Source organism: Podarcis tiliguerta (assembly GCF_965153285.1).
Source record: "Podarcis tiliguerta genome assembly, chromosome: 5".
NCBI lineage: Eukaryota > Metazoa > Chordata > Lepidosauria > Squamata > Lacertidae > Podarcis > Podarcis tiliguerta.
This window is the reverse complement of record NC_139538.1, coordinates 24,009,277-24,023,005: the sequence shown is the minus strand read 5'-3', so window position 1 is coordinate 24,023,005 and position 13,729 is coordinate 24,009,277. Positions and strand designations below refer to the sequence as shown.

Below are 13,729 nucleotides of genomic sequence, written 5' to 3'. Positions count from 1 at the left end.
GTGGCTGATTTTGTCTTTCTTCTTTTGAACAACTGTTCTCAGAATGAAAGGAGACTTGAGTTGTGTGGTGTATTACTCTTAAAAGTTTCCATCTTCTATTTCTGTCTCTTTCAAGATCACAAAATTTGTCCAGGACAGACACAGAGCAAGAAGGAATCGGCTTCAAAAAGATCAGCTTAAGAAGCTTCCGGTACATAAGTTCAAGAAAGGTAAGTGTGGCTTTTTAGAATTGATTGAATAATCTATGCCATTTTAGAGCTACAGATGACACAGGCTAATTTTGCCAAGGCTGCAATTTTATACATATTTACCATGGAGTAAGTCCCATTGAATTCAGTAGGGCTTGCTTCTGAGCAGAACGGTATAGGATTGCAATGAAGAACTCTGCATTGAGTTTTCAAACCTGAGCAGATTTGATGTAGATTGAATGGCATCACATGATTAATATTACAAAGACATTGTGTTCTATCCCCAGCTTCTCTGGTTAAGGCACTCAGGACTGGAAAAGATCTCTGTGTAGTTGAACTGGCATTATAGGTCATTACTACTGAACCAGGTCATATATTGCTGGAGTTGGCTAAATCTTTTCATTAACTACTCATAACCAAGTTCCACAGTGGAAAAAAGCAGGCTATAAAGGTACTTAAAAAAAAATTGTACATGATACAGTTTGTGAGGACAGTGCATGCTGAAATGCTAAATTACAACATGAACCAATAGACATTACAGTGCAACTATCCTTGTTATCCATATTGGTAAAGGTAAAAGGTAAAGGACCCCTGGACAGTTAAGTCCAGTCAAAGGCAGCTGTGGGTTGTGGCGCTCAGGATGAGGGAGCTGGCGTTTGTCCATAGACCGCTTTCTGGGTCATGTGGCCAGCATGACTAAACTGCTGCTGGCGCACAGAGGACTATGACAAGTGCCAAAGCGCACAGAAACACTGTTCACCTTCCCACCACAGCAGTACCTATTTATCTACTTGCACTGGCATGCTTTTGAACTGCTGTGTTGGCAGGAGCAGGGACAGAGCAATGGGAGCTTACCCCGTCGTGGGGATTCAAACCACGACCTTCTAGTTGGCAAGCCTAAGAGGCTTGGTGGTTTAGACCATAGGGCTACCCGCATCCTATCCAATATGGATAGGCCAAATGAGGACATTAAAATGAAGGACTTACTAAGGTTTTTGTAAGCGGTGGCAATGCTGTCTGGCATATAGCCATAGTAGAAATAAGCAACTGGGGCAGGGGACAAAAAGTTTTATGCCATATGGTAGAAATGCAATGGCACAGGGTTGAAAAACACTCTGCCAGCTGAATCTTTACAAATATGATCTTCGGGATTCTGTATATACTAATTGTGCTCCTGATCATCTGTATAGACAGATTGAATCACCTCTGGAGTCTCCTGGACTGTACTTACACATTATGTTGCATTACTGTTGGGAGGGGAAAGGAAAGAATAACATAATTATCACCTTAATACTAGCAACTGGTTTATGTGGGTTGGGCAAGTTCGTTGGTTGCAGATCAGTGTTGTGTATTTTAAAACTAATTAAAAAATTAAAATTAAAACTTGTGCAAGTAGCCTGTTCACATGAGCTTCTTTGGTGATCACTTGTAGCCGAGTAAGAGCAATGAGCAGTGTGATATTAAAAAAGGAAACTTTTGTGTGATTGCGCTTCCTCTTCCGTGAGTCTGTGACTTACAACAGCACGACCATGATCGCTTGCAAGTCCCAGACTCCCACAGAGCATTGTTTGCATGAGTAGCTTGCATAAGCAGTTATTTGTGTGTGAGCCAGTTGCAGTATGACCTGACTGCTAATGTAGCCTAATAGTTTGGACACATGAGGACACGGGAGTCTTGATTTTTTGCTTTTGAAAAAAGGAAATATGTTTAATCATTGTATACGCACTGTTGTATGTGTTTTACAAATCAGTTATTAGGTCAAGAACTGAAGGCTTATGCTTGAATTGGCTCATGTTTCCCTTCAGTCTCTCCTTTCCATTACAACTGTGATAACTGTATTAGTCAGGCACAATCTGCAACCCTTTCCCCAACTCCAACATTCAATGAACCAATATGAAGCCCTTCAGTTCTTGGGGAGGAAGAGTATGTATCTTTTTGCCAATGTTTTTGCCCTACCTGTTTTGCCTAATTCATTGGACTTTCATCCTTAACCTGTAGCATGCAAACAACTGAGGGGGAGATTTTCACTGACATTAAGATAACTACAACATTGTCATTGGCAACATGAAGAATATATGAGGCTTACACATGGGCTTGGATTTCGGGGCAGAGCTGCACCCTATTTGCTGTTCGCCCTTGATTGCCGTCTTCCATTATTGAGGACATTGCAAAGCAGATGTTCAGCTGAAAAGAGTGCACAGTGTCATATACAAAGTTAGTTTCTCATAAAAAAATAATGAGGCTGATATTTGCTGAATATTTTTGTTTCTCGGGCTTAAAATTTAATAGAAAGGAGTGTTAATTTATTTTCCTGATAAGGATTTCTGATGGAGATGAATTAAAGAGGACAAATATGCAAGGAGAATTATTTTCTTCTTGTTGTATTGCATGTTATTTTACTGGGTTTGCCAGTATGCCTTGCTTATGGAGCATGGGAGGGGTGTGGTAGAATTGTGGTATCCATGTATGTGTTTAGTAAGCATGTTGCTTTTTGCTTTGCTTCATAAAAGTGGAAGAGATCTAATAGGCCACAATATCATACCCAAGGCTGATGTCAGCAGGTGACATGTTTGGACGATTGCTGAGGCTGACTTCTGCTGACCCAGGCCTTGTTTTCCAGTCAGCCCCCACTGCAATTGCTCAAAGTTGCCCACCATAATGCTATTTCACTGCAGGGCATTGTGAGTGATGATAATGGCAGCTTGCCTTATGCTCTTTAGAGGAGTGCAGTCATTGTCCTTTCATTTATATGCCTGCCCATCTGCCACTGTGTCATGGTGGAAATGAATAGGAGCAGGGTCACCCACTAATGTTTAGGAGGCCACATTGACATAGGGAGCCCCATGCTGAGGGTCCCCTCAAACCTGGAGACTGCTCTGATCAAACCTTTGCTCTAAGGTATTGCCAGTTTTTAATTGACCTCCTCCATTAGCAGAGATCTGACAACTAGAGTCAACTTGCCTGTGTTGCTGCCATGTGGAGGTACCTCAAAATGTGAAGTGGTATAGAAATGTCATGAGAACATACCTTTTCCAAAATTTGGGAGGCATGGAGATGAAAGATTCCTCTTTCTGAGAAGTGTACCGTTTGTTTGTTTATTTATTTATTTATTTCACAAAATTTATATGTCACTTGATTGTAGAAAAAACCTCAAATTGCTGTCACGAGTTTGCACATATAACTGTAACAGGTCTATATATAGAATTGAGTTCTAGAGTAAGTGCTGATTTTGACAGCCAGGCAAGTCTGTTAAATCTTTAAAGCTGTTGCTGGGTGCTTAGAATAGGAAGTCAACCCTTTGCCTAAGAACTGATTGAGGAGGAAAGCAATGGGGGAAGGAAGACAAGGTGTAAGGCTCTTCAAGTTAAAAAATCTGGTACTTTATATTGCTGGAGGCACACATACGAACACTTGAAATATGAGTGGAATAACACTGCTTATCGTGGAAGAAGCACATTCTCCTAAGCACTTCTGAAGAATAACATCCACGGGGCTTAATGGAGGGGCACACTGCAAATGCTCAGCCTTTGGGGGCGGGGGGAGAGAATATTTCTGATGAAAATAGTCCCACAAAGCTATTTGCCACACAGGTGCCCATATGGTATTTTTCTCTCTACGGGGCAAATGCTGACTTAATAGCGCTGTAAATACTTGCATGTTTTGCCCTACATGGCAAATAGTAGCTTTGGAGTGTTGTGATTTTAATCAGAAAAGTGGCATAGAATAATGTGTTACATACCCCTCCTGGTGCTGCAGTCCTGATCAGGTGACCTTTAAACTTTAAAAAAAAATAAAAAATGCAGGAGATCCCATGACACACTTCCCAATGTCACATCTCGTTTGGCCCTGAACAGCCAGAGCTGCTGCGAGGGTATTTGGAGGGCACAACTCTTCCCTGTCTAACCATTGACAAGAGTAGTGCTCCTTTCAAGGTGACAGGTCTGCCACCAGTTAATGGCTAGATTCCAGGCAGTTCTTGTTTTATGTACTAATTTCAGGCACATATAAGCTGCTGTATTAGCTGTCCCCATGAACACAGCCACAGGCTTCTGAGATGGGTGCCAGCTGAACGTCCTCAGGCACATACTATTTTTATTTGTTTCCACTTTATTTGAATATTTGCACTCTCCTAATGGAAAGCACATTCCAAATTACTATAAAAAAAATAAATCCCAATGCCAATTGATTTTTTAAAACAGCAAATAGACTAGGCTTTACAACACTGATATTTTGTGTTCTTTGGAGGCAAGACGACAACCCAGAAATCTTCTGTAACTCTAAGGAAAGCTTTTGGATTATTCTGTTGCTTTCCCTTGCTCATCTTTTCCTGAAGTCTTGTAAACAACTGCATTTTTTTTTTATTGTAAAGGCTATTACTAACTGCTAATGCTAATTAATTACACTGGAGCTCTCCAATGCATGACATTTAAGGTGCAGTCCATTTATACTCAAACACACTGCCAAATTATTGTTTAACTGTACAAACCGCTGGAAAGGTGATAAATATTTGATCAAGGGGCCTTTGTGGAATCAACTGAGTGGGTGCTGTATTGAATCTATTATTGATGGAGACAGTAGCATAGAGCTCTTCGTTCTGGTCTTCCATGATAGGCAGAATCACATCTAACTCAATTCATTCAGTCTCTCACAGGTTTGGAAGAGCATCTGAATCTTAAAGATGAATTAGCACCCCCCCCCCCGGGGGGGGGGCACTCTTTTCCATCAAGGTAAAAGCCAGAGAAACCACAAATATCTTTTTCAATATGAAATGTTAACTTCCTGAGGGTGAAATGAGTAGAGAGAGTGTGTGAAAAATAGAGTAGATCTCCACTTAGACCAGCAGTTCTCAAATGGCAGGATTTGGTATGGGTCTTAGTAGACCGCCACATTCATTAATTCATTTTACAAATCAAAGCACATATATATATGGAAGTCATATTTTGATAAATGTAGTCTTGTCTTTCTAATGTAATGTGCTTGTGAGCAAAGTTCTGTGAAATCAGATGTTAAAAGTTTCAGCTCAGATTCAGCATTCATCCCACTTGCTGGCATTAATTCCCCATCTCCTATAACCAGTACATACTATTACAATCACATAATGGCCATTACTTCTCAAATAATGGTTGCATACTTTATATTTCCCTAATCTGCCAGGTTAGAGGTGCAGAATACATGCATTTATTATTTCATATTATTCATCATCTAGAACACATGGACCAAACATCTACTAAATTAATACACTGGGCAATTCCAGCGTGGCTTCTGCAAGAATAAGACCCATCTAACCAGCATCTTAAGAGTTATTTGAGAATGTCAATAAGCACATGTACAGCATGTATACTTAAGACTCTCAATGTGCTTTCTATACAGTCTCTTAAAGATTCCTAAGTGAGCTTAGGAGTTATGGATCAGTAACTGCTTGAAGAGCAAGAAGCAGAGAGCAGGGATGGACAGTTCTTACAACAGAGGGATGTAAGACATGGGTTCGTCCAAAAATCAGTTTAGGAACCTCTGCTTTTTAACTTGTTCATAAATAGTGTGGAGTTAGAAGTGATCTGTAAGGTGGCCAAGCTTGCTGATGACACCATATTGTTCAAGGTGATTGGGGGGGGGGGATGATTGCAAGGAACTCCAAAAGGATCTCTCCAAATTGGCTGAAATGGGCATTAAAATCACAAATGCAATTCAGAAAAAGCAATGGTTAAGTGGTGTACATTGGGGCAAAAAATCGTAACTTCAAGGAAATGCTAATGGGGCCTGAATTGACCATGACTGAGCAGGAATGAGACCTTGGAATTGTAGTAGATTGCTCAATGCAACTAATGTGCAACAGCTGTGAAAAAGAAAATTCCCTGTGAGGCATCATTAGGAAAGAGATTGAGAACAGAACTTCCAGTAGCATGATTCTGTTACTCAAATCTATGGTTGAGCTGCAATACTGGGTAGCATTCTGGTCATGTACCTCAAAAAGGTTACTGAAGAGCTGGAAAATGTGAAGAAAAGGGCAACAAAAAATAGAATGTGGATTGAGTTGGCTTCTAAATGGCAGGCAGAGTCTCCAGGGGTGGAGGAGGCTTCCTGCTATAGACCTTCGCCCTCAAAACTATTAAGACTTGGCAGTGCCCTTCCTCCCTGCTTCTCCTTGCATATTTGCTTGCGCTTGAGTGAGCCATACCCCTGCCCGCCCCCCCGTGCATGTTGTTAAGGAACACAACGTTTTTAGTATGTACAGGCAGACATATTTCTTGCCACTTTTCAGTGTGTGCAAGGTTTCTTATAGATATTTTGGAAAACAGCCATCTTTAGTGTGACCCCCTCCCCGCTCAAACTGCTTTAGTTCAAAAGCATCAAGGTAGAAGCTAATATTTCACTGCTTGTTAATGCCATTTGCTAAGTTGCATATAAACTGTATCAACTTCCCGTAGGAAGACCAAAGGAAAAAACCTCTAAGCCTGTTGGGGGAGGTGGGGAATAGGGCACATTTCAGTCTTAATTATTCTTCAAAGCTCCTTGAAACAATGTGGTAGCTCTGAGTATGCTGGCGTCTAGACAGAGCAAGCCTGAGTTATCCCTGGTGTTGCCTACAGAGGGAAACTTGTGTGATGGCCAACTCTAGCCCCATATTGGCTCTTTGTCAGGTTTGGCAAGAGAGGAATAAAAATGGCTTGATTGTTGCTAGATAAGATTTCCCAGGACAGTAATGCAAAATCCATTAGCACCAATAACAACAGCTTCAGCCCTGTTGATGCTAAAGGATTAACCTTTCAGGGCTTTCCTAGTACTTATTTGGATGGGAAGTAAAGCAGCAGCTCCAGAGGATTGTAATCTTGGTATTAGGCATTCCTGGGTTTTCTTTCAACTGCAGCCTACTCTGCTTGCAGAAAAAGCATTGTGTGATTCCTTGCATTCAGATGAGGCTAATTAGTCAAACTTTTTAGAAAGGGAGAGAGATCCAGCTATTCCTTCGCTGGATGTTTGCTTTAATTCTGAGCCAACAGTTCTTGGCTGTTCTTGGTCGCTTGCATTTGGCATGAGAGGTATTGTGCAGGGATGGCCTTACACCTGTCTCACAGTAGTAAGGGAAGAGAATCAGACCTTTCTTTTATTATATGTGCTGCATTTCTTAGCATTTAGGATGTAGAGCCTGATGACTTGGTCAGGCATTTTCTGTTGAAGCCAGCTTTTCCTATCGAGACAGAGCTTGTGGAGTCTTTGTAGAGACTGCTGTTGCTGTTGTTAGTTGCTTTTTTTGAAACTCAGAGACTTGCAAAAAAATGAACCCTAAAAACAAGGATAAAACAAGTTAAAATACACAAGTAATATAGGAAAATTAAGATAAAGAAGCCTGGGATAATAAGAATGTTTTGCCTGGCACCTAAAAACACATAGTGATGGTACCAGGTGGGCCTTCTTGGGGAGAGCATTCAGTAAGCTGAGAGACCCATTTTTGTGTTGCCATCCTCTGTGCTTTGCTTGGAGTGAGCACTTTGAGACGGGTCTCAGGTAAAGACCGTAGGTTCTGGGTAGGTTCATGTGTTGAGAGGCAGTCCCTGAAGTGTTAGGATCCTGAGCTGCAGAAGGTTTTATAAGCCAAAGCCAGTAGTACTTTGACTTTGGTCTAGAAACCAATTGGTAGGCAGTGCATTCAGGCCAGGATTGGTGTTAAGTGCTAGGCAATTTTGTCTCAGTGAGCAGCCTGGCTGCTGAGTTCTGTACCAGGTGTCTCCATCGCATGCCCACCTTTTTAACAGAAGGCTCTGTCTGTACAAGTAAAAGAAGAGAGACACTGATCATGTCTGTTGGATTCAGTAGGGAAGCCATTCTGAGGGGGTTCATGGTTTTGAGACCTACAACTAATTTTGGGAGAAGGTGGTGTTTGAAGGTGCCTAGGGTAGGCTGAAAATTCTACGCTAAGTAAACCTTATGTGGCAAGATTGGGAAGAATTCCATAAATTCATATAACTGGTTTAACAGGTATAGTTAAACCAGAAGAAATGTTGAACATAGTTTATCATGGAAGTCATATTAAGGATGCTGACAAAGAAGAAAACAGTGGTTTGTGTTATTATAAACTAAAGTAATATAAGTACAATTCTGTCATTTAGAAATTGTGTTATTCTTTCAAATGGGATTGTCCTTTATCCTGTTACTGTCCATTACTGGCCCATCTGCCTGACTTCACAATACTGTATAACTCCTCATATGGTTCAAGTCTTAGTAATTTTATTTTCATGGCTTCCATTGTTAGTATCTTAAAACACTTCAACTGTACAGGTATTTAGCAATATAAGGTTTACTAGGGGCTGCTGCCCCTGCTTGTGTTGCTCAGATAGCTTAGTTGGTGGAACTTGAGACTCTTAATCTCAGGGTTGTGGGTTCAAGCCCCATGTTGGACAAAAGAGTTTTGCATTGCAGGCGGTTGTACTAGATGACCCTCATGGTCCCTCCCAACTCTACAATTCTGATTCTAACCAGTGCTCTCTTCTTTGAAGCAGTATGTGCCGGCACACCATACAGTTGCAACTCTTTTACGATTGCCAGACAAGTTTCTGGAAGGTGCTTTGGCGTTTCCATCCCATGTTACACAAAACATTGCAAAATACAAAACCACACCCAATGCAAAGTGTTGTGTGCACTTTGATGCACACACAAAGCTTCTGAACAAGTCCATGCATGTATTTGTCAGGTGCACATCCGTTGAAATAAATAGGGAAAGGAGAACTATTGTATACAGAGGAATTGTGTATGTGTGTCTGAGCTTGGATGTTTATAACAAATGCTGGCTTGGGGTACAAGGATGTATACTTCCTGGTCTTACCATGTTAAAAGAATCAGAACTATTCCCATTAACAATTAGTAAACTCCAAAGGGTAATCATCTAACCTGATAAATTAATATCTAAGCAAACATAAATTCACCATAGGTATCTTCCCTTTCAAATTGTGTATTTTCATCATATTGTTGCTTTTTATATTTATGTATATATTATATACTCTCTCTCTCTCTCTCTCTCTCTCTCTCACACACACACACACACACACACACAGTCATGTTGTTATTATTTATTAATAATTTTAAGAATCATGACTCCAACAATTAACAAATTACTATTCTGTTGTAAAAATATTAAGATGTCTTAGATTGCTTAACCTCTCTACAATTATAGTTTCTCTCCAGGACTAGAAATGATACACGTTGCTCTTTCTGAGAAAAGATCAAAAATAATTTTGGTATTGTAGGCAGCTCGGAAACATCGTCTAATGAAACAAGAGCTCTAGTTTCCTTGCAGCCTAGTGTTATGCAGATCTCAGTACAGGGCTCTCTTCATGACTATTCTCTACTGCATTTTGGGCCCATCCTCGCCCATTTTTCTTACACCTTACCATAATTGGGGTAGCAGCACTGGAAGCTACCTTAAACCCACTTGAAACATTGCTTTATTATTATACTGACTGGCTGTGGCTCCAGCATTTCATACAGAGATTTCAGCACTCTCTGGAAGTTCCAAGGACAATACAAAGGTTCAGCATTCTCAGTATTACTCTATGAGAGAAGCCTGCATTTAGCAGTATTTGAAAATGTTATGGAAAGTGACCCTGTAAGAATGTGAGAAAACAGCATTAATAGCTTAACATGAAGAAGAGATGAGACACAGTAATAGAATAAAAACAAAAGAGACAACATTTCATCAAATTAATTGTCCTGCATTCTAAAACAGCCTTGCAGGATTGAGAAGAAATTCCCCGTAGAGCCAGTTTTCTATCTTATACTTGAGTTTCCATTTTTGTAATGCAACTTTTATTCCATTTTTTTCCGCTGCAGGAGATGAATATGATGTTTGTGCCATTTGCCTGGATGAATATGAGGATGGAGACAAGCTCAGAATCCTTCCTTGTTCTCATGGCAAGTAACTTCATTTGGGCTTGATGTAAAAATGCAACGAATAAGAAATCAAAACCTGTGTTGTTGTTAACAAATCCTTTTAGTTGTCCAAGATGCACAGTGAAATACAAGGGTATTGTTGGGACTTCCGAAAATAATAAAACTGGAAAAAACCATCCCTTCCTACTTTCATCTACTCAACAGGTTGTTTAGTATGTGGAGTTAAGCAAGAGAATAGTTTAAAGTACTATAACGGACAAATAAAATTGTATTTGTTCAGCAGACTGCTGCAAAAGCACAGATGGAATGGCAACTTTTCCAGGCAGCCCAGTGCTAATGGCAGTCAACACTATCCAAAGAAGCAGGTGGTTCCCCTCCCCTGGAGTCTGTACCACTGCCAAATGCATATGCCAGATCATGCATATGCTCTGTTTGACTGCTCTCCCATGTCAAAACCCTTTCCTATGAAAAAACTGGCATGCCAGGAAAGTCATGTAGCAAATTCAAGGAGTGCATACAACAATGGCCAACAGCAATAGCCAGATAGAAGTCCTGTCTAGTGAGGTTTCTTTTTAATATGGGAATGGAGCCACATTCAAATATGCTATTTCCTACTTGCATTTGGAAATGCTAATCTGAGGAAATCTATGCATGCTTACTTATTTGAACAGGTAGGTCAGCTAAAAGTTAGGAAGTGTTACACACACCAATGCCTTGATTGCAGCTAGAAAGTGGTGTTTGCATAATTTGCTCCCTCCCTGATTAATTCTGCTACCTGAGAGACTGACAGTGTTATGTCTGCCTTAATCCAGAATAACTTTTCTCAGTAATAGGCTGAAGTATACATCTAAATGAGGGCAGTACATGCATTTGATTAGATTGAGAGCTGCAGACAGGGCCCCTTTCACTTTTAATTTTATACAGCACTTTGTGCTTTTAAGCAGTCTGACAAAAGTATTTTCCTGATACCCAGTGCCACCTAGAATTCTGTACAGGAACAATCAGGGATTTCCAGAGGGCTTCTAAAAGTAGCAGCAATGCTGAGCTAGATGGACTAATTATTTGATTTGGTACAAGGGAGCTTATACCAAGTCAGACCTTTGGTCCATCCAGTTCAGTATTATCCACACTGACTGGCAGCAGCTCTCCAGAATTTCTGAAATGAGATATTCCCAGTCTTACCCACTGATGCCAAAACTTGAACCCAAAATCTTCTGCTTGTAAATGTCCTCTAATATTCAGCTTTAGCCCCTTATTTTCAAAATTAATTGAAGCTTGACAAATGTTCTATTGCTGTTCCTCCATTGAGGATAACACCTAAGCAGCACATGGTTGATTTTTTTTGGGGGGGGGGGAGTGGACCCCACTAAGCTACCTGCTATAGAACAGGTAGGGGTTTTGGGGCAGTGTTGTGTATGTTTTATCATGAAATATAAACCACCCTCTTTCTAAAACTACTGATGAAGTTAAGTGATTCTCTCTTTCCCCCCAAATAGCATACCACTGCAAGTGTGTGGATCCCTGGTTGACTAAAACCAAGAAAACATGCCCAGTCTGTAAACAGAAAGTGGTCCCTTCCCAGGGAGATTCAGACTCTGAAACGGACAGCCAGGAAGAAAATGAAGTCTCCGAGAACACTCCTTTGCTTAGGCCGCTTGCTTCCGTCAGCACTCAGTCCTTTGGGGCACTGTCAGAGTCTTATTCTCACCCAAACATGACCGAGTCTTCAGACTATGAGGACGAAGACGACGACGACAATGAAGATATCGACAGTAGCGATGCAGAGAATGGAATGACTGAAGAGAGTATAGTAGTCCAGCTACAGCCCAATGATGAACAGGATTACAGAATGGCAAATACCGTTTGAACTTCAGAACAAATGGTGTTAACTGAACTCCTCTGTCCAGAGAGCTCTACTTTTATGTACACATACATAGGGAAGCACATTGTGACCCTGCTGTTGCTTCAGTAGAAGCAGCTGTTCATATAGTGTTCTATATAGTTTGATCTCATTACAGGTTTCTTTGTTGTTGTTGTTTTGTTCCCATTTGTCTTTTGAAGACAAGCGTTTTAACTGGACTTCACAATGGTAATGAGTAACATGGGGCACTCCCATCACTAGAGACGACAATGCACACAGAAAGAGATGTTATTTCAGCACCTTGTTAAAATGGAGTTTAGCCAGGACAGTAAATATTTTTTCTTGCTTACAGTGTGTTGGTAAGCAGAGGTTATATTGACAACGTTATTTATTACATGTATGGTACGTTCTACCCTGCAAATCCAACCAAAAAAAGTATATGGGTATGTGTCTGAGGGCTTTTCCTAGAACAGCTAGTTCTCAATGAAAGAACAAGGTAGGCTTGTTTTAGTATTCATTTATCAAGAGCTTCTCCAACAGATGAGGGAGATGGGCTTTGATCTCCGTAGAAAAGCAATTTGCCTGCCCTTCCCATTATCCTATTGTGCTTGCAAGAACTGCTGGAAGTAGTGAAAGAAGTTTCAGCATCACTTAGGCTTAAACATCTCCTGAGGAAAATAATCAGGATACAAATGTATTCATGTGGCACACTTCGCTAAAAGCAACTCAGTTTATTCTTAAGACAGGGGTGGGGACCAATGCAGAAAGGCACCATCAGGCCACACCACATATAGAAATATGGAATTTTGTGTGTGTGCTATTGATTCTCAAAGCATATATACCTCTATACAGAGCATTTGAAGATCCATTAGTCTGCTACAACTATGCACATAGAAAAATTAAGTATTGGATTTGAAAAATGAGTGCTTATAAATATCTAACAGAATTCTACTTACAGTATATCATGGAAAAAGATAAATTATATACAATTGTAACTATGTAGAAAGTAGCCACACTTCTGTATAATTAAACTGCAGAGATTTTTTTATATGGCCTTGTATAGGAAAGTTTGAAAGGATGTTAATAAAACATGTTTTCCACTTTAATACTGTATGTGAAAGAACTACATAACCGAGTGTTTAAAAACTGCAGTTGAACCAAAATGTAGTGGAATGCTGTGAACACAGAACCACAAAAGCAATCTTCCCAGAGGATATGCAAAAGGGGGGTGGGGGAGGCGCGAGAAACTGTGTTCATGCAGTAAGAAAAGCCCTCCCTGCCTCTATGTGGCATTCAGGCAGCAGCATTCCAGGAACAGACACTTTCCCATTATCACTTTGCCATCTCTGAGTAGTTACAACAGTAATGGGGAAACTGTGGCCTTCCAGGTGTTGCTGGACTCCAACTCCCATCATGGGCAGGGTTAAGGGGTGATGGAGCAGCAGTTCTGCAACATCTGGAGTCTCCACCTCCTGTTTTTAGTGAGTGTCACATAGCTGTTCTGTGTTATTTTCAAGCAAGAAATGGTGCAGAGGCTGCAGTCAGTGGGAGCTGTGAGCCAGGATAATAAAGTAAACTTTTGGGAAATGCTTGTGGGCATCAACCATATTACCTGCTGAAGATTTAACCTAGTTCAACTGTTGAATGCATAAGTATTCACTCACATTGCAGCAAATAGATTTTAGGGCACAACACATCAAGAATTACTTGTGCAAGCCTGTTGAAATCAAGAGCCCTATTGAAAAGCATATTTTGCTTTTCATGTCCAGTGACCAATATAAAACCAAGAAAATGAACA

At 40.5% G+C, this 13,729-nt stretch overlaps 1 protein-coding gene across 7 annotated transcripts in view; it reads left to right on the top strand.

The window, feature by feature from the left end:
- The window catches only part of RNF13 (ring finger protein 13), a 47,926-nt gene extending 34,889 nt beyond the window's left edge, over window positions 1-13,037 (top strand). For all 7 annotated transcript variants that reach the window (XM_083442919.1, XM_083442925.1, XM_083442924.1 and 4 more), the window contains 3 exons: window positions 116-209; window positions 10,011-10,091; window positions 11,567-13,037. In XM_083442919.1, the coding sequence (XP_083299045.1) occupies window positions 116-209; window positions 10,011-10,091; window positions 11,567-11,937 (546 nt within the window). In that variant the 3' untranslated portion in view covers window positions 11,938-13,037. The remainder of the gene's footprint in view (window positions 1-115; window positions 210-10,010; window positions 10,092-11,566) is intronic.
- Window positions 13,038-13,729: the final 692 nt, after the last annotated feature.